At 39.0% G+C, this 21,318-nt stretch overlaps 1 protein-coding gene across 5 annotated transcripts in view; it reads right to left on the bottom strand.

The window, feature by feature from the left end:
• Window positions 1-11,075: 11,075 nt before the first annotated feature.
• Window positions 11,076-21,318, bottom strand: part of LOC115226493 (zinc finger protein 271-like) — a 21,706-nt gene continuing 11,463 nt past the window's right edge. The window contains exons 1-3 of one of the 5 annotated variants that reach the window (XM_036515066.1): window positions 19,845-19,929; window positions 12,559-14,131; window positions 11,076-11,368 (exon numbers count right to left, since the gene is read on the bottom strand). In XM_036515066.1, coding sequence (XP_036370959.1) covers window positions 12,587-13,699 — 1,113 coding nt within the window. In that variant the 5' untranslated portion in view covers window positions 13,700-14,131; window positions 19,845-19,929 and the 3' untranslated portion in view covers window positions 11,076-11,368; window positions 12,559-12,586. Of the gene's footprint in view, window positions 11,372-12,558; window positions 14,132-18,338; window positions 18,497-19,840; window positions 19,930-21,318 lie in introns of those variants that run through there. The other 4 variants (XM_036515067.1, XM_036515069.1, XM_036515065.1 and 1 more) reach the window with 4 other exon arrangements.

Raw genomic sequence — 21,318 nt, 5'->3', positions numbered from 1 at the left:
CTGGAGACGACGTTCTCCTGGGGCTACAAGCTACAGTAACACCCACCCTTAGTGGTTAGCCATATTGAGATGGCAAGTATACCTTACATTGTCATGCAGTTACTGTTTATACCTCGTTCAGAGATTTATTATTACAAAAGAAATCGTATTAGAGAAAAACCATTTGACTGAGCAAGACACTTTATTTGATGTTACTCCAGTGCACTCAGCTGGCAAAAATGAGTTGTACTTGTAATTCAAAGGGGGCCAACCATGTCATATTCTGTATCACACTGGACCTCCCTGAGAACTATGTTATGGGTACACGTGTCTGTGGAGTTCTCAGCCACTTGCATGTTAATTTCACAAGCAGGCTGTTCCGTTGATTGGACCAACTGGAACAATTGTCATCATAACTAACAGAGTGCAGAAACGTTAGCACGCTGGGTGAAATGCTTAGCGGTATTTCGTCTGCCACTGCGTTCTGAGTTCAAATTCTGCCGAGGTCGACTTTGCCTTTCATCCTTTCCGGGTCGATAAATAAAGTACCAGTTACGCACTGGGGTCGATATAATCGACTTAATCCCTTTGTCTGTCCTTGCTTGTCCCGTCTATGTTTAGCCCCTTGTGGGCAATAAAGAAATATATATATATCTATGTTTGTTCTTTCTTGAGCCACGCCTGGTTCATAGGGCCGGTTTCCTTCGCGTATAGGTTCCCCACCTGGACAGGACGCTGGTGAGTTGCAAGAGGAAAGAGCAAAAGTTGTGGCGAAAGAGTCAGCAGAAGTTCACCATTATCTTCTGCTGGAGCTGCGTAGAGCTTAGGTGCTTCGCTCATAAGCACACACATCGTCCGGTCTAAGATTCGACCGCGAGTCTGCTGCTCTAACCACTAGGCCATGTGCCTCCACATATATATATATACATATATATATTCAAATGTACGTATATATATACATATATTCAAATGTACGTATATATATATATATATATATATATATATATAACAAATTTAATTCTCTGAAGAGGCCGTGGGGCATCCTTGTTAATGCCTCATTTATACCTGCCTTTATGGCTTATAGGTTAAATGAGGTATGACTGCCCTTGCTGCCGAAACAGCTGTCAGATATGATTTAATTACATATTATATTTGAAATTTTATACTTATATCTCTTTGTCTATTTACATTTACTGTATATTTTGTATAATGCCTTTACTGATATGTAATGGTGTAATAAAGTATTGATTGGGTATCATCTGATAGTTGATGTTTTATTGATTTAAGTATGTTTCTCCATTTTCTAATTTTGTAGTATATATATATATATATATATATATATATATATAGCCTGTTGTAGTCCAAGAAAGACGGTTCTGCAGTTTCTTGCCAAACAACCTGCTCAAATACCTTGTTTACACTGATCCAATATATTCGCTGTGCATAAGCTCATTCCATCCATCAAATTGGCATTGCAAGATGAGGTGCATGGTGTACCACATGTCAGGTCTTGATGTGATTATAGAACAACTTGAGATGAAGTATTTTGCTCAAAAACCAAACATACCACTTGTTGGAGGAATTGAAACCACGATCATGCAGTTCTGAATGCAAAACTCTAACCACTAGGCCATGCAGCCTCAAGACCTGTCAAGCCAAGTGAGTTGTGGCTAATGCTGGTGGTACATAAAAAAACACCTGTCTTGGAGTGGCTGGCATTAGGAAGGGCATCCATCCATGGCGACCATGCCAAATCAGATTGGAACCTGGTGCTGCTCCCTGGCTTACCAGTTCTGTCAAACAGTTTGAGCCATGCAAGCATAGAAAACTGATGTTAGTTACGCACTGGGGTCGATGTAATCGACTTAATCCCTTTGTCTGTCCTTGTCTGTCCCCTCTATGTTTAGCCCCTTGTGGGTAGTAAAGAAATATATATGTATATACACGCATGACCACCTTCTTTAAGCTTCCCAGATTATGTTGAAGGACAAAAGAATTTAATAATCCTTTCTAATTTTTGCACAAAGCCAGCAATTTTGAAGGGTGGCGGCAAGTTGAAAGTTGATTACATAAACCCCAGTACTTGACGGTACTTTATTTTATCGATCCCAAAAGGATAGAAGGCAAAGTCCCCATCAGCAGAATTTGAACTCAGAAGAAATATGACTAAGTATTTTTCTCCAATGTACTAACAATTTTTGCCAGCTCAAAATCTTTCAAAACTGTTCACTAATTAAAACTTTAATTAAGTGCAAAATTCATTTGAGAAATTTTACCACTTATGGGAATTCATAAGTTTCACCAAAAGAAGAAATCATTGAGAAATTCATCTTTGATCTTATCACCAAAATTTGTTATAAAGTTTATATGTAAATTTAAATCTTATTTTAATAAAAATCATATTTTAGGAAAAAATTTTATAAATTTTAAATTAAAAATCTTACAACTGCTCCTGTAATATTTATTGGTTATTATTTATTGGACAGTGAAAATGACTAATTGCAAAATTGTTTCAGCACTGTAAACATACCAACATCATCCTCCTCATCATTTCATGTCCATTATCCAATTGATATGTAAATTTAAATCTTAATTTAATAAAAATCATATTTTAGGAAAAAATTTTATAAATTTTAAATTAAAAATCTTACAACTGCTCCTGTACCATTTTCTCTGAGTCAATTCTTAAGTTTCACCAAAAGACGAAATCATTGATAAATTCGTGTTTGATCTTATCACCAAAATTTATCATAAAATTTATATGTAAATTTAAATCTTAATTTAATAAAAATCATATTTTAGGAAAAAAAATCTTATAAATTTTAAATTTAAAATCTTACTACTGCTCCTGTAATATTTATTGGTTATTGTTTATTGCAAAATTGTTTCAGCACTGTACACATACCAGCATCATCCGCATCCTCATCATTTCATGTCTATTATCCATGCTGTTGTTAAGCAACAAGATGGGTAAGGTTGATTAAGTGATGGTCTAGGGCTTAGGGGCGGGAGACCCCAGACTTTGGAAAAAAACCCAAAAAACTTTGGTCATCTTGTTGTAGTCCAGGGCTCTTCGTTGACACCCGACACGACTGGGAGGTGGCCCTCGAAGTCACTGGAAATGGAGATCTCCAGGTCCAAATTCTTGAACAGCTTATCCATGCTGGCATGGGTTGGATGGTTTGACCAGGGCTGGTAAGCTGAGGGGCTGCACCAGGTTCCAATCTGATTTGGCATGGTTTCTACGACTGGATGCCCTTCCTAATGCAGAATTCATCAGAGAGTGTCATGGGTGCTTTTACATGCCACCAGCACAAATGCCAGCTGTGTGATACCAGTATTGGTCATGACTACAATTTCACTTGGCTTGATAAGTCTTCACATACACAGTATGTTGCCAAAGGTCTTGGTCATTTGTCATTGACTCTGTGAGGCCCAAAAGGTGTTTTTTAGAATGTAAAAAGCCAAAAGAAATGTGGCTAAGTATTTTTACCCAATGTGCTAACAATTCTACTAGCTCGCCATCTTTCAAAACTATTCCCTAATTAAAACATTAATAAAGTGAAGAATTTATTTGAGAAATTTTACCATTTTCTCTGAGTCAATTCTTAAGTTTCACCAAAAGACGAAATCATTGATAAATTCGTGTTTGATCTTATCACCAAAATTTATTATAAAACTAGCAGTATCACCCGGCGTTGCTCGGGTTTGTAAGGGAAATAACTATATAAGCATTTTTAGAGATGTAAAGTATAATAGCCATCTCAATATGGCTAACCACAAAGGGAGGTGTTACTGTAGCTTTTTACGTTCTGAGATTTAATAATACATTTTTAGAGAGTTACTTCCTTTATATAATAGCCAAAAAATGCATTAAAAATAGGAAAAAATGATGGTAAATTTTTTTTTAAATCGTAGACTCATCGTAGACGTGCGCTAATACCCAGAAGGGCTCGATATGAATCATGACTATAAGATACCCGCTTTTGGTTACACTGCACCACAAAATGTGGGAGTAGTTAGGAATCTAAATCGTAGGAGACAGACACACAACTTCACTTTTATATATAAAGATTTATATGTAAATTTAAATCTTATTTTAATAAAAATCATATTTTAGGAAAGAATCTTATAAATTTAAAATCTTACTACTATAGTATTTGTTGGTTATTATTTATTGGACAAAGGCGCTGAACTGGAAGTATCATTAGCACGTTTTTATTATTATTTTGCAATTTACTTAATCATCGGTATATTATTGTTATTTTAATTTTAATATTTCTATTATATGTAATTTTCTAGATGGTGTAATTTAATTGTTCATTTTGAATTGATAAAAGGTGGTTTTTTTCCTAATTTATATATATATAAATTGACTGCTGCTACTTATTAGCTGCTGGGTAGATTTCCGATCTCAGCACGCCAAAGTGAAGGCATTTGAAAGATACACAAAAATATAATTGGTTGGACTCTATGCATACGAGACTCCGGTCAAACGGTTTTGTATCTAGTCCTGCAAATTGTATTTCTATATGACAGACTATGCTGAAGAGATTGCAGGTATCCATATGCGTGGATATTAACAATCGAAACTGATCGGTACATGGGTAATGGTTTTTATTTCGTATATTTTCATTTGTCTTTCTTATTTTTAATACTTTGGTTTGTGCTGAGTTTTTTTATTTGAGAACATATTCTTTGTGGAAAATAGCGATTTGACGTCTATATCTAGCATGTTGGTGGAGGCGCAATGGCCCAGTGGTTAGGGCAGCAGACTCGCGGTCGTAGGATCGCGGTTTCGATTCCCAGACCGGGCGTTGTGAGTGTTTATTGAGCGAAAACACCTAAAAGCTTCACGAGGCTCCGGCAGGGGATGGTGGTGATCCCTGCTGTACTCTTTCACCACAACTTTCTCTCACTCTTACTTCCTGTTTCTGTTGTACCTGTATTTCAAAGGGCCGGCCTTGTCACTCTCTGTGTCGCGCTGAATATCCCCGAGAACTGCGTTAAGGGTACACATGTCTGTGGAGTGCTCAACCACTTACACGTTAATTTCACGAGCAGGCTGTTCCATTGATTCGGATCAACCGGAACCCTCATCGTCGTAACCGACGGAGTGCTTCCATCTAGCATGTTGACTGTCCACTTTTAGTGGTCAGTCTTTTAAATTTTGTATGTACAAATATATATATATATATATATATATACATACACACACATACACACAGAAACATGCATATAATACACATACATACATCCACACATGTCCACTCATATACGTATATATACATATATGTACATGCATGTGCACACACACAATACATGTATGTAAATATATATATGCGTTTACACTTTTTACCTGAATATAAATTATATGCTTTTATATATATATACCTATCATTTTAAGGAAATTCATTCCCCGAAAATACTAGGTATTGAACCAGTATGAAACCATCCCTTCATGAGGTTAACACAATCTCTAATCAAATTTATATATATATAGATACATAAAATATGAATTAGAGATAAAACCACTATTAGACAACTCAAACAGTGATAGACATAAACCAAAGCATAAATAACAATATAAATATACTATATACTCTTTTACTTGTTTCAGTCATTTGGCTGTGGCCATGCTGGAGCACCGCCTTTAATAACTCGACCCTGGGACTTATTCTATCGGTCTCTTTTGCTGAACCGCTAAGTAACGGGGACATAAACACACCAGCATCGGTTGTCAAGCAATGCTAGGGGGACAAACACAGACACACAAACGCATATATATATATATATATATATATATACATATATACGACGGGCTTCTTTTCAGTTTCCGTCTACCAAATCCACTTACAAGGCTTTGGTCAGCCCAAGGCTATAGCAGAAGACACTTGCCCAAGGTGCCATGCAGTGGGACTGAACCCGGAACCATGTGGTTGGTAAACAAGCTACTTACCACACAGCCACTCCTGCGCCTATGTATATAATATACATATATATATATTTTTTTATCCAAAAAGTATAACAAGAACGATAAATATAATATAATAAATTAAGTTTGGAGCCATACTCCCTAATATTATTATTATATATATGTATGTATATAGGCGTAGGAGTGGCTGTGATAAGTAGCTTGCTTACCAACAATATGGTTCCGAGTTCAGTCCTACTGCATGGCACCTTGGGCAAGTGTCTTCTACTATAGCCTCAGGCCGACCAAAGCCTTGTGAGTGGATTTGGTAGATGGAAACTGAAAGAAGCCCATCGTATATATATATATATGTATGTGCATGTTTGTGTTTGTCCCCCCCAACATCGCTTGACAACCGATGCTGGTGTGTTTATGTCCCTGTCACTTAGCGTTCGGCAAAAAAGAGACCGATAGAATAAGTACTGGGCTTACAAAAGTCCCGGGTCGATTTGCTCGATTAAAGGCGGTGCTCCAGCATGGCCACAGTCACATGACTGAAACAAGTAAAAAAGTAAGAGTATATATCTGTTTGTCTCTTGCCACTACTCAGCAGTGGTGGTTTGTTTCCATACCTGTAACTTAACTGCTTGTCGCACAAAGACCAATAGAATTAGTATCAAGTTTAAGAAAAAATAAATAGTGGAATTGATTCATTCAATTAAAAAAGATGTACATCATCTCGAAAGAGTCCAGAAGCTGGCTACCCGCATGGTTCTTGGTCTCAAGCATTTGTCTTATGAAGAAAGGCTGAAGACGCTCGACCTTTATTCTCTAGAAAAACGCCGCCGCCGTGGTGATCTCATTCTTGCGCACAACATCATAAGTGGAAAGTGTAACCTCTCGAAAGAGCTGTTCTTCACTTCTGCTCCAGAGCGTCGGCTGCGGGGTTCACTCCGAAAAGCTCTATCTGCAACGATTTCATCTCAATCGAAGGAGAGGTGCTTTCTCCGTCCGGGTTGCGGATCTGTGGAATAAGCTGCCGGACGAGATAGTGAAGATGCCGACGACCGCTCGGTTCAAAGTCTCTCTTGACCACAAGTGGCCTGAACTCTTTACATGAACACACTCCCTGTACATAACTCCATGTCCCCCTACATGGCCTTGCTTTTTGCTTTTTGAGCCAAAAAATTAACTTAACTTAAAACCCTTTAAGGCAGTGCTCCAGCATGGCTGTAGTATAATGACTGAAACATCCAATGGTAGATAACCTAAACTTCAGTATAGGCTCCCACATCTTGATACAGATGGAATATTTTCTGATGTTTGCAATGGTTAACATTAGTAAGTAAAATCCGTAGCTTGTGACTGGAGGTGGATGCTGTCCTCTCAACCAATACACTGCTGTGGGTGCTACTGTTGCTGTTGAGCGAACGGTCTTCGTCCCAGAGCTTGCAAGATGGGAGAAGTCCGAAACGTGGTCCTTTGCTATTCATAAGACCTGTAGAAGAGAAAGCAGGTCAACCCCCAACACCGACGGATGGATGAATGAATGCGCATCCAGGCTTAGTGGTTGCGCAGGAAGTCGGGGACAAGAAACAGGAAGAAAGAGTGAGAGAAAGTTGGAACGAAAGAGTACAACAGGGGTCGCCACCACCCCCTGCCGGAGCTGTGTGGAGCTTTAGGTGTTTTCGCTCAATAAACACTCACAACGCCCGGTCTAGAGATCGAAACCACGATCCTCCGACAGCGAGTCTGCTGCCCTAACCATTGGGCCATTACGCCTCCTCTGTGGATGCTGCTGGATGGCAGGCTCTGGTGCTCATGTTATTTCATGCTTTCAAATCCACGGTGCTGACTTTAGCATGCTTGAGGTCAAGGTGCTGTGAATTCATATCTTCCTCAGTTTGTTTCGCTTGATGTCCTCTTTGGTATGCTGCACTGGATTCTCCCGTATGTGGGTCACTGCTTTCACAAGGGTTGGTGCGGTAGCCTTCCAGTGCTCGTCTTGCAGATGTTACCTAGCATGGAAAGCAGACGTTAAACGATGATGATGGTGTTACCAAGTACCTGCAGAAAAATGGTTTACGCTACAAAGACATTCATGCCGACAAGGTTGCTACATTAGGAGATTGCATTGCAGCTGTCATCATCATCATCATCGTTTAACGTCCGCTTTCCATGCTGGCATGGGTTGGACGGTTCAACTGGGGTCTGGCAAGCCAGAAGGCTGCACCAGGCCCAGTCTGATCTGGCAATGTTTCTACAGCTGGATGCCCTTCCTAACACCTTCATCGTTTAACGTCCGCTTTCCATGCTAGCATGGGTTGGACGGTTCAACTGGGGTCTGGCAAGCCAGAAGGCTGCACCAGGCCCAGTCTGATCTGGCAATGTTTCTACGGCTGGATGCCCTTCCTAACGCCAACCACTCTGAGAGTGTAGTGGGTGCTTTTTACGTGCCAGACAAGGCTGGCAAACGACCACGATCAGATGGTGCTTTTACGTGCCACTGGCACGGAGGCCTGGCTACGGCCACGTTTGGATGGTTCTCTTCCGTGCCACTGTCACTGAGGCAACTGAATTTAGAAGGGGTAGGAAGAGTTTTGACGATGACCCCAAGTTCTGGACATTCTGCAACTGCCACCACTGAGGAAAACATTAGGAAGGGCATCCAGTCGTAGAAACCATGCCAAATCAGATTGGAACCTGGTGCAGCCCCTCAGCTTATCGGCCCTGGTCAAACCATCCAACCCATGCCAGCATGGATAAGCCGTTCAAGAATTTGGACCTGGAGATCTCCATTTCCAGCGACTTCGAGGGCCACCTCCCAGTGGTGTTGGGCGTCAACGAAGAGCCCTCGACTACAACAAGACCACCAAAGTTTTTTTTTTTTCCAAGGTCTGGTGGTCTTGTGGAATGTGAGGAGGGGGGGTGCTTTCTTGCTGTAATGTTCCATGTGGTACATAATGATTCCTGAGAGTTGATATGCTGCATTCATTCTGGTGTCTCTTTAATCGATCTGGATAACAGTCTAATGGATTAAACACTCTTCCAATGAAATCTGATCCTGTCTTACTGAAGTAAGACATTTCAGAGAGTACGAGAAATGGGGAATGGGGGAGGAGAGGTTGGTGGCTACTAATGGTGTGAGATTTAAGAGGAAGTAAGAGAAGAAAACTGACAGTGAGACGCAGTGGAACAGGAATGATGATATAGTAGACAGGAGAAGGACGAGAAATGGGGAATGGGGGAGGAGAGGTTGGTGGCTACTAATGGTGTGAGATTGAAGAGGAAGTAAGAGAAGAAAACTGACAGTGAGACGCAGCAGAACAGGAATGATGATATGGTAGACAGGAGAAGGACGAGAAATGGGGAATGGGGGAGGAGAGGTTGGTGGCTACTAATGGTGTGAGATTTAAGAGAAGTAAGAGAAGAAAACTGACAGTGAGACGCAGCGGAACAGGAATGATGATATAGTAGACAGGAGAAGGACGAGAAATGGGGAATGGGTGAGGAGAGGTTGGTGGCTACTAATGGTGTGAGATTTAAGAGGAAGTAAGAGAAAAAACTGACAGTGAGACGCAGTGGAACAGGAATGATGATATAGTAGACAGGAGAAGGACGAGAAATGGGGAATGGGGGAGGAGAGGTTGGTGGCTACTAATGGTGTGAGATTGAAGAGGAAGTAAGAGAAGAAAACTGACAGTGAGACGCAGCAGAACAGGAATGATGATATGGTAGACAGGAGAAGGACGAGAAATGGGGAATGGGGGAGGAGAGGTTGGTGGCTACTAATGGTGTGAGATTTAAGAGGAAGTAAGAGAAGAAAACTGACAGTGAGACGCAGTGGAACAGGAATGATGATATAGTAGACAGGAGAAGGACGAGAAATGGGGAATGGGGGAGGAGAGGTTGGTGGCTACTAATGGTGTGAGATTGAAGAGGAAGTAAGAGAAGAAAACTGACAGTGAGACGCAGCAGAACAGGAATGATGATATGGTAGACAGGAGAAGGACGAGAAATGGGGAATGGGGGAGGAGAGGTTGGTGGCTACTAATGGTGTGAGATTTAAGAGGAAGTAAGAGAAGAAAACTGACAGTGAGACGCAGCGGAACAGGAATGATGATATAGTAGACAGGAGAAGGACGAGAAATGGGGAATGGGTGAGGAGAGGTTGGTGGCTACTAATGGTGTGAGATTTAAGAGGAAGTAAGAGAAGAAAACTGACAGTGAGACACAGCGGAACAGGAATGATGATATAGTAGACAGGAGAAGGACGAGAAATGGGGAATGGGGGAGGAGAGGTTGGTGGCTACTAATGGTGTGAGATTTAAGAGGAAGAGAAGAAAACTGACAGTGAGACGCAGCGGAACAGGAATGACGATATAGTAGACAGGAGAAGGACGAGAAAGAGGTCATGATGTTGGGTAGATTGCAGGAGTGTGGAGAAAGAGAGAAGTAGGTATGATGGAATACATACAAGCATAATTAGAAGTATTACAGAGATAAGTTATTACACCAATGCAGATACAGTACTTTAATTTGCATTAGTTTTTGACTCAACAGCATATATACAAAGGCGGATCAAAAAGTAATGCACATAAAAATTACATTATTTTCTGACTCATGGTCCTATACTGTTTTCACTTCACCCCTGTAATCCTAGCAGAAAATAATGTTCGTCTCAAGATGGGCCAACTCCAGAGGCCCCTTCTTTGGTGATTTGAAGCTGCACTAAGTACCAACTCTAGAATGACTTCGTTTTAATCCCTTTGTTTTCTTTCTTTGTGGAATACATTGATGATTGTATAAGATAAAATTTCCATAGAAAGAACTTTGACAAATTGTATCATGGCTTTACAAGATGGTATATCTTATGTAGAGCGGCGAGCTCGCAGAAACGTTAGCACAACGGGCGAAATGCGTAGCCGTATTTCATCTGCCGTTATGTTCTGAGTTCAAATTCCGCCGAGGTCAACTTTGCCTTTCATCCTTTTGGGGTCGATAAATTAAGTAGCAGTTACGCACTGGAGTCGATGTAATCGACTTAATACCTATGTCTAGCCCTGTTTGTCCCCTCTGTGTTTAGCCCCTTGTGGGTAATAAAGAAATAGGTATTTCATCTGCCACTATGTTCAGAGTTCAAATTCTGCTCAGGTCGACTTTGCCTTTCATCCTTTCGGGGTCGATAAATTAAGTACCAGTTATGCTCTGGGGTCGATATAATCGATTTAATCCATTTGGTTGCCCTCGTTTGTCCCCTCTGTGTTTAGCCCCTCATGGGTAGTAAAGAAATAGGTATATCTTATGTAGTGTAAATGGTGCTTAAAAGACTGGCATCAAGGAAGGTATCCAGCTTTAAAATATTTCAAAAAGGGAATCAAAATGAGATTACTGAAGTGTCAAGGTAAAAATCGTTTTAGTGTGTGTGTGTGTGTGTGTGTGTGTCGTGGGGAATAGTCTTAGAAAGTTTGTTGCTGTGTTAACCCTTTCGTTACTGTATTTATTTTGAGATATTCTGTGTTTCTTTCAGTTACTTTAAATATAACAAAGAATTTAGTAAAATAACTTGGTTATCATTCAGCTAGTGTTAGGAACATAAATTGTGACTAAGGTTTGGTGGAAGATTTTAATTCAAAACTTTTGAAAACAAGACATTTGTACTGCAGAGCCAGAGGTGGTTTCAGCCAGTTTGGTATTGAAAGGTTTAAGGAGTTGAAATTTGTTTTAAATAAAGTAATGTTTAAGAAGAATATTTGAATGAAGATAGAGTATTAAAAAAGGTAAATATATGCAATTCAGGAAAAGTTAAAGTGGGCAGGTCGTGCAATTTGGATAACACCATTTAAAGATGGCTTTGTAATATTGGCTTAACCCTTTTGTTACTGTATTTATTTTGAGATGCTGTGTTTCTTTCAGTTACTTTAAATATAACAAAGAATTTAGTAAAATAACTTTGTTATCATTAAGCTAGTGTTAGGAACACAAATTGTGACTAAGGTTTGGTGGAAGATTTTAATTCAAAACTTATGAAAACAAGATACTTGTACTACAGAGCCAGAACCGGTTTCAGCCGGGTTGGTATCGAAAGGGTTAAAAACACTTCTACATTTGAGCAGATGGACATTAGAAGCAGTTGAAAGGGTGTGGATTGAAAGAAATTTAGGCTATTATTTCTAGCATATAGAGTGACCACATTGAGGTCTCCTTCTCTCATGTCTTCTGCTGATTATTTTTCTTCTTAACCCTTTCGTTACTGTATTTATTTTAAGATGCTCTGTGTTTCTTTCAGTTAATTTTAAATGGCATGGCTGTGTGGTTAGGGAGCTTGCTTTCTAGCTATATGGTTTCGGGTTCAGTCCCACTGCGTGGCACTTTGGGTAGGTGTCTTCTGCTATGGCCCCGAGCTGACCGAAGCTTTATGATTGAATTCGGCAGGCGGAGTTACTGCCGTGTGTGTATATGTGCGTGTAGGTGCTTGTGCCTCTCCGAAAAAGAGAGAGGGGTAACAAAGAATTTAGTAAAATAACTTAGTTATCAATTAAGCTAGAGTTAGGAACACAAATTGTGACTAAGGTTTGGTGGAAGATTTTAATTCAAAACTTATGAAAACAAGACATTTGTACTACAGAGACAGAAATGGTTTCAGCCAGGTTGATAATGAAAGGGTTAAGTATTGAATTTGGACATTGACAGTTATAGTCCTAAATGAACAGCTACATGAGAAGCTAACTGGCTTTTATAAGAGAATGATCTACTGCAAATATCACAGTTGTAAGGTTTTTCTCCTGAATGAATATGTTTGTGAGTACATAAGGTATTGATATGAGAGAATGATTTACTACAGATATCGCAGTTGTATGGTTTTTCTCCCGTGTGAGTACGTTTGTGAGAGCACAAGGTATTTTTTTGAGAGAATGATTTACCACAGGTATCGCAGTGATATGGTTTTTCTCCCGAATGAATATGTTTGTGAGTCTGTAAAGTATTTATCTGAGAGAATGATTTACCACAAACATCGCAGTTGTATGGTTTTTCTCCTGTGTGAATACGTTTGTGTTTAGTTAAATCACTAGTTTCAGAAAATGCTTTATTACAGATATCACACTGATATGGTTTATCCTCTGAATGAATACGTTTGTGTTTAGCTATGTGGCTAGCTTCAGAGAAGGATTTACCGCAGATACCACAGTCATATGGCTTCTCTCCTGTATGAACACGTTTATGGATAGTTAAATGACAACTTACAGAGAATGATTTACCACAGATATCGCAGTGATACGGTCTGTCTCCTGAATGAATACGCTTGTGTCTGGTTAAATCACTACTTTGGGAGAATGATTTATCACAGATATCACAGTGATATGGTTTCTCTCCTGTATGAATACGTATGTGTTTAGTCAAATCCCCATTTTTCGAGAAGGATTTATCACAGACATCACAATGATATGGCTTCTCTCCTGTATGGATGAGTTTGTGTGTATTTAAGTGACTCGAATCAGAAAATGATTTACCACAAATATCACAGGGATGTGGTTTCTCTCCTGTGTGAATACGTTTGTGGACAGTTAAATTACCACTTAGAGAGAAAGATTTACCACAGACATCACAGTGATATGGCCTCTCCCCTGTATGAATGCGTTTATGTATAGCCAAGTGACTATTTATAGGGAAAGACTTACCACAAATATCACAACGATATGGTTTCTCACCTCTACTAACACATTTGTGTTTAATGAGGTTACCTTTTAGGCAAAATGATTTTTGACAGATATCACAATGGTAGGATTTTTCGGTCACTTTCTGCATCTCTTCAACAAAATAATAAATCAATCCTTTAAGTCTGTAACAGTATCTGTTGTTTGAATAGTTTTCGCCTCTCAGAACAATATACGTTTATTTTCTCGTTTCACTTTTTATCGTTCGTTTCTTTGAAATTTTTTACAGCTGTTTTTCCATCAATTCTGATTTTCATCAACACCTGATGCTGCCACAAACATATATTTGAAACTTCATCCAAATTTAATTACTAGAAGGCAAATTCATCTTGTACATATTACAGACTGTACAGTAGAGAAATGTCGCCATTAATCTCCATTCGCAAGAAATATTTCACAGTAGTTTACCACAGAGTTTATATATTTGTCGGATGTAACGTTTTTCTTTGGTCTTTAAAAGATAACAGATGTTGATGATGAATCTGATGAAAGCAATTCTTTGATGTCACAGTTGTCTGATATTCTGAAATAAGAGAGAAACAACAGCATAAGATACAAGAGGATATTTTAATAGCAGACATGCAACAGTGGAACTGTTACTACATGTCTACAGAGATAAATTCTAGAAGTAAACATTTACCTGAACAACTGAACTTTACTTTTCAATTTGTTACTAAAATTACATCAGACAACACAGTGCAAAGCCTACGTCATTCATACACACACACACATATATGAAAAACTGTAAAAACACAAGTAATTTCTACTACATTTGTGCTGTATACCTCACTAGTAATACTGCTATGTATAGTAGTTTGCGGATCCGTGGAATAAGCTGCCGGACGAGATAGTGAAGATGCCGACGACCGCTCGGTTGAAAGTCTCTCTTGACCAGAAATGGCCTGAACTCTTTGTATGACTACCCTCCCGGTACATAACTCCCTGCCCCCCTACATAGCCTTGCTTTTGCTTTTTGAGCCAATAAAAATTTAATTGAATTGAAAAAGTTGCTTAATCATTATACTAGAAGTAGATTGGATGATGATGATAATGATGTACTTGGGGCTCTAAACTCAATTGTAGGAATTGAACATCTATTTGCACACTCAAGATTAATTAGATTATATATATATATATATATATATGTGTGTGTGTATATTCAAAGGGCAAGACCACTAGGTAGTCGGCCGTATGCTAGAAATAGATCATCAACGATCAAACTACAAAGAAAAGAATGTTCTCGCCGGTCTGTGAGTAATTCTGATTTTTTAATATAATTTTCATCTGTCTTGCCCGCCTAATTCGTCTGGTGTCCACTAAATTTTCCTCTAGAGAACATTCTTTTCTTTGTAGTTTGATCGTAGGTGATCTATTTCTAGCATACGGCCGACTACCTAGTGGTCTTGCCCTTTGAATATACACATGAATTAGAATTTTCTCTGATTTTTCAGATTTTTGTATGCTAGGCTACTGGTTTTAAATTGATATTAATTAAATTAATATTAAATTTATCTCCCTCATTATTTTTATATTTTTTTTTATATATATATATATATATATATATAATATATATATATATATATAATATATATATATATATATATCATCATCATCATCATCGTTTAACATCCGTTCTCCATGCTAGCATGGGTTGGATGGTTCGACCGGGGATCTGGGAAGCCAGAAGGCTGCACCGGGCTCCAGTCTTATCTGGCAGTGTTTCTACAGCTGGATGCCCTTCCTAACGTCAACCACTCTGTGAGTGTAGTGGGTGCTTTTTATGTGTCACCTGCATAGGTGCCAGGCGAGGCTGGCAACGGCCACGGTCGGATTGGTGCATTTTACGTGCCACCGACACGGAAGCCAGTCGAGGCGGCACTGACATCAGTCACGATTCGGATGGTGCTTTTTACATGCCACCGGCACGGAAGCCAGTCGAGGCGGCACTGGCATCGGCCACGATTCGGATAGCGCTTCTTACGTACCACCAGTCCAGGGGTCCTGGCAACTGCCGGGTGCCAGTCATAGGATTGGTTCAATTTCGATATATATCATCATCATTTAGCGTCCGTTTTCCATGCTAGCATGGGTTGGACGGTTCAACTGGGGTCTGTGAAGCCGGAAGGCTTCATCAGGCCCAGTCAGATCTGGCAGTGTTTCTACGACTGGATGCCCTTCCTAACGCCAACCACTCCGTGAGTGTAGTGGGTGCTTTTTACGTGCCACGTGTGTATACGCATGTGCACAATCATCTATATGAAAATACTGTTCATCTATTGAAGTAATTTACACTAAGTTTTGATATCTAATTATCCATTTGGCAGAGATGGTTTGATGAGGTTTTGTTTAACAATAACAAAGTTCTATCATGACAAATTGTTTCATAACTTAGAAGCATGTAAATAATTTATATTATTGTATTTAATAATAAATTAGGCAGGCATAGGAGTGGCTGTGTGGTAATTAGGCGCAGGAGTGACTGTGTGGTAAGTAGCTTGCTTACCAATCACATGGTTCAGTCCCACATCATGGCATCTCGGGCAAGTGTCTTCTAACATAGCCTCTGGCCGACCAAAGCCTTGTGAGTGGATTTGGTAGACGGAAACTGAAAGAATCCCGTCGTATATATATATATATATATAGATATGTGTGTATATGTTTGTGTGTCTGTGTTTGTCCCGCCAACATCGCTTGACAACCGATGCTGGTGTATTTACATCCCCGTAACTTAGCGGTTCGGCAAAAGAGACCGATAGAATAAGTACTGGATCATTTCGGTTTGAACGGCAGTTTTTTTAAAAGAATTTCCACGTAACTAAACACTTTTAAACTTCGTATACTGGTAGAATGTGTTTATAAAACATCTTTTTCTCTTGGCTTTATTGAGAAAATTCTATAGTTTGTAAGATATGGATCTTTTCGGTTTGAACGGCAGTTTTTAACATAATTTCTAGGTAACTAAACACTTTTAAACTTCATATACTGGTAGAATGTGTTTATAAAACATCTTTTTCTTTTGGCTTTATTCAGAAAATTCTATAGTTTGTAAGATATTTGTTGTTTTTTTCTCTTCAATTTCTGCAATTTCAACCAATCACTGACGTGTATTGAGATAAAAAAAACATTCTGTGCCGTATGAATATGTCCCTCGTTTAAGAAACAGATTGAGTTTATTTACATTTGTGAAGAAAAAAAAGATACCCTTCCCCCACCTGTAACCCTAACCCTAAAACAGATTGAAATGCAATAGATCGATACTAGGGTCATAATTATGGGTGACAATTTCATATGACACCGCTAGAAAAAACTGCCGTTCAAACCGAAAAGATCCTAAATAATTTTTTAAAACAAAGTAAATAACACACAAAAACACAAAGTAAGGATCGACTAGTCGTGACTAGCTAGCGCGGATGCGCGACTGCGCGCACCGGCCCACTGTTCGCTAGTAGTACCGGACTATACTCGAGGATTTAAAGGCGGCGAGCTGGCAGACACGTTAGCGCGCCGGGCGGAATGCTTAGCGGTATTTCGTCTGTCGTTACGTTCTGAGTTCAAATTCCACCGAGGTCGACTTTGCCTTTCATCCTTTCGGGGTCGATAAATAAAAGTACCAGTTTCGCACTGGGGTCGATGTAATCGACTTAATACCTATATCTGTCCTTGTTTGTTCCCTCTGTGTTTAGCCCCTTGTGGGTAATAAAGAAATAGGTATTTCGTCTGTCGTTACGTTCTGAGTTCAAATTCCGCCGAGGTCGACTTTGCCTTTCATCCTTTCGGGGTCGATAAATAAAAGTACCAGTTTCGCACTGGGGTTGATGTAATCGACTTAATCCCTTTGTCTGTCCTTGTTTGTCCCCTCTGTGTTTAGCCCCTTGTGGGCAATAAAGAAATATATACTCGAGGATTTACGGTATGTATGCATTCTCAGACACACATATGGAGAAAAACGAATTAAGGTGGTGGCGGGAGAGATGCAAACCAAAAGGAAGTTCTGTTACATAATTATACTGATTTTTACAATGTAAAAATTAAGGAAACTGCTTCGTTCTAATTGTAACCGAAGTGTAGGCAATTTATTTGGCAATCTTTCGTCTCCAGTAGACCTTTCCGTCGATTTCCGTAAAAAAAATTTTTCTTTTTACATATGGGCTTGCGGGAACTTTTGAAGTAATGAGAGCGAAAGAGACTAAGAGAAAGCGATTGTATAACGAGGGAAGTTCTTTTGAAGTTACCGTCCAGGGGAAGCATTGATGTACATGTGTGTGTGTGTGTGTGTTTGATGGGGTGTGGGAGACAGACAGTATGTTGTGTAAGTGAAGTGCTTCTGTTAGTGTGTGTGAAGAGACAGAGAGAGTAATGTGTGAAAGAAAGAGATAACTGAAATTTTTTACTCGGTGTATGTGTATATGTATGTATATTACTTCAAAAGTTCCCGCAAGCCCATATGTAAAAAAAAAAAAAAAAATTTTTTTACGGAAATCGACGGAAAGGTCTACTAGAGACGAAAGATCACCATTTATTTTACGTAACACGCAAAAATTATCCTTAGATTAAAAAAAATAATAATAGATCAATATTACAAAATGTAGAACTACCATTCTCTTACAGGTAAACGTCTGGAGAAGGGAATATCTTTTCCCCAATGTTGTTACCTGTTTTCCCTTCTATATCATAACTGCATCCCTGAAAGGTCACACAATTCAATTATTTAAACGTTTAATAAACCTTACCGTATGCGAAATATAAAGAAGCGAAGTCGCACCTGCTGGAACCGACACTCTGTGCAAGTTGTTTCCCTTTATGGAATTTACTTCTTGAATTACCCAATAGATGGCTCTACTCGCTGTTCTTTTAACTCTTTTTACTTGTTTCAGTCGTTTTTGACTGCGGCCATGCTGGAGCACCGCCTTTTAGTCGAGCAAATCGACCCCCCCCCAGTACTTATTCTATCGCTCGCTTTTGCCGAACCGCTAAGTTACGGGGACGTAAGCACACCAGCTTCGGTTGTCAAGCGATATTGGGGGGGGGGACAAACACACACACACACACATATATATATATATATACATATATACGGCAATTTTTGGCAATTTTCCGGAACCTCCGTATCCGAAAAGGGGGATTTTTGGCAAAAAAAAAAAAAAAATTACAAAAATAAACAAATTTGGGAGAAAATGGCGGGTGGTGGTGGGGGGGAGGACGACGACACGAGCGGTTGCCTTTCCAGACATTTCCCTTACCCCTTTCCGAACCATCAAAATGAGGGATTTGCGGGAAAGTAGTAGGTCAGGGGAGTTGATTCCATGCGGAAAATCGTGTCTTTTTTTTTCCTAGTAAAAAGGGCGGCGGTGGGGTGGTAAAAATTTACCAAAAGTTAAAATAAAGTGTTCATTTTTTTATTTTACAACTGAAAGTGTTGGAAATTTCCGAAGTTACAAAAGTATGAGTGCCGAAATAACAGCCAAATTTCCAACACACTCTCTTAACACACATCTGTATGTGAAGCACATACAGATGCACATAATAGGCGCAGGAGTGGCTGTGTGGTAAGTAGCTTGCTTACCAACCACATGGTTCCGGGTTCAGTCCCACTGCGTGGCATCTTGGGCAAGTGTCTTCTGCTATAGCTTCGGGCCGACCAAAGCCTTGTGAGTGGATTTGGTAGACGGAAACTGAAAGAATCCCGTCGTATGTATATATATGTGTGTCTGTGTTTGTCCCCCCAACATCGCTAGTGTGTTTACGTCCCCCGTCACTTAGCGGTTCGGCAAAAGCGACCGATAGAATAAGTACTAGGCTTACAAAGAATAAGTCCCGGGGGTCGATTTCCTCGACTAAAAGGCGGTGCTCCAGCATGGCCGCAGTCAAATGACTGAAACAAGTGAAAGAGTAAAAGAGCACGAATTCACGCAAAATTGAAATTTTAAAATGCCGAATTTTTTTTTTCAGATTCGTAATCTCCGTACCCGTAAATAAATAAATGAAGTAGGGTTTTTTGAGGGGTACAGATGGCAGTTTTCACTCGGATAAATTCATTAAAGATATTAACATAATAGTTTTCATACAGAGGAATTATTTAATATTTAAGCAATTATACTCCCCCACTCTAATAAATATACATCGTAATCCATTCATCTTTCTGCTACAGTGAAGCCTATATATTTACAACTAGTTATATTAGACAATGAATCTATCGAGTTATTACTTTCACATTGCTGAGTAAAAGACTTACTTACATTTCTCCATAAATTACTAATTTCTGTTTCTTATCTCTTCCAATCTTTCTCTTCCATAAGCAATCTCTGCATTCAATCAATTTTTTTGCAAAGGAAATGTAAAAACTGACTCGGAAAAACGAAACAAAATACACAACGAAACCGGAAAATGTCAATCGTTAAAGAGTAGAAATTACCCGCTTAAAATAAGTTATCTTCCGTTAATTCGAACGCGATTTTAATTACTCCGCTTTTAATTATTCCTCGGTCTCCTTTGAAATTCATGACACGTTTATATCATTCAGTTTATGTAATATTTACGATCCTACGCCGATCTCAAAATGCAAAGGAAAAAATGAATTTTTCACTATATCTTATTTTGGCAAAAATCTCACATACCCCTGTCATCCTAGCAGAAAATAATGTTTGTCTCAAGATGGGCCAACTCCAGAGGTCCCTTCTTTGGTGATTTGAAGCTGCACTAAGTACCAACTCTAGAATGACTTCGTTTTAATCCTTTTATTTTACCTGGAAAATGTTTTATAAATGTGCGTTTATGTATTTGTTTCGCAAGTTTTTTTTTTATGTGAAAATGTGGGTTGAAACAGACATTGTTAAACTCAGGAATGGTCACAGACGTTGCACAAATATTAGTTAATATTTCGGATCTTTTCGGTTTGAACGGCAGTTTTTAACATAATTTCTAAGTAACTAAACACTTTTAAACTTCGTATACTGGTCGAATGTGTTTATAAAACATCTTTTTCTCTTGGCTTTATTGAGAAAATACTATAGTTTGTAAGATATTTGTTGTTTTTCTTCTTCAATTTCTGCAATTTCAACCAATCAATGACGTCTATTGAGCTAAAAAACATTCTGTGCCGTATGAATATGTCCCTCGTTTAAGAAACAGATTGGGATCTTTTCCTTTTGATGGACGGAATTCAACACAATTTCTAGTTAACTAAACAATTTGAAACTTCGTATACTGGTAGAATGTGTCAAAAGAAATCATTATTTTCACTTGGCTTTTTGATAAATTTGTAATTTGTAAGTTTAACGTAGTTTAATTTTTCGAATTTTAACCAATCGTATGCTCTCTTTTGAGCTCAAATCATTTACTGCGTCTAAAAACTCAGACAACATCCTGTTACAACGTAAACAGCGCGCGCACGCACACACACACACACACGCGCGCACACACACAAACACACACGTGTTATTCATCCTTCTCTCTTCTGTCTGTCTCGCTCATCGATATTGATAAACAAACGAGGAGGAATGTGCTAGAAATAACAGCCATATCTCTTAAATCGATGAATTTCGTCGCCCAATAAAAATATTAACGATATTTTAAAAATATTTTCTTTATTTTTTTTTACCAAAAAGGCTTCTCCCATGGTTTTGAAGGGCCAAAAACAACAAAAACAAAACAATAATATGCCTGTTCTCAAGCGCTGATGAGTGGACAAATGCAGACATACACACACACACA

Source organism: Octopus sinensis, linkage group LG30, assembly GCF_006345805.1.
Source record: "Octopus sinensis linkage group LG30, ASM634580v1, whole genome shotgun sequence".
Lineage (NCBI taxonomy): Eukaryota > Metazoa > Mollusca > Cephalopoda > Octopoda > Octopodidae > Octopus > Octopus sinensis.
This window is presented reverse-complemented; position numbering and strand designations above follow the sequence as displayed.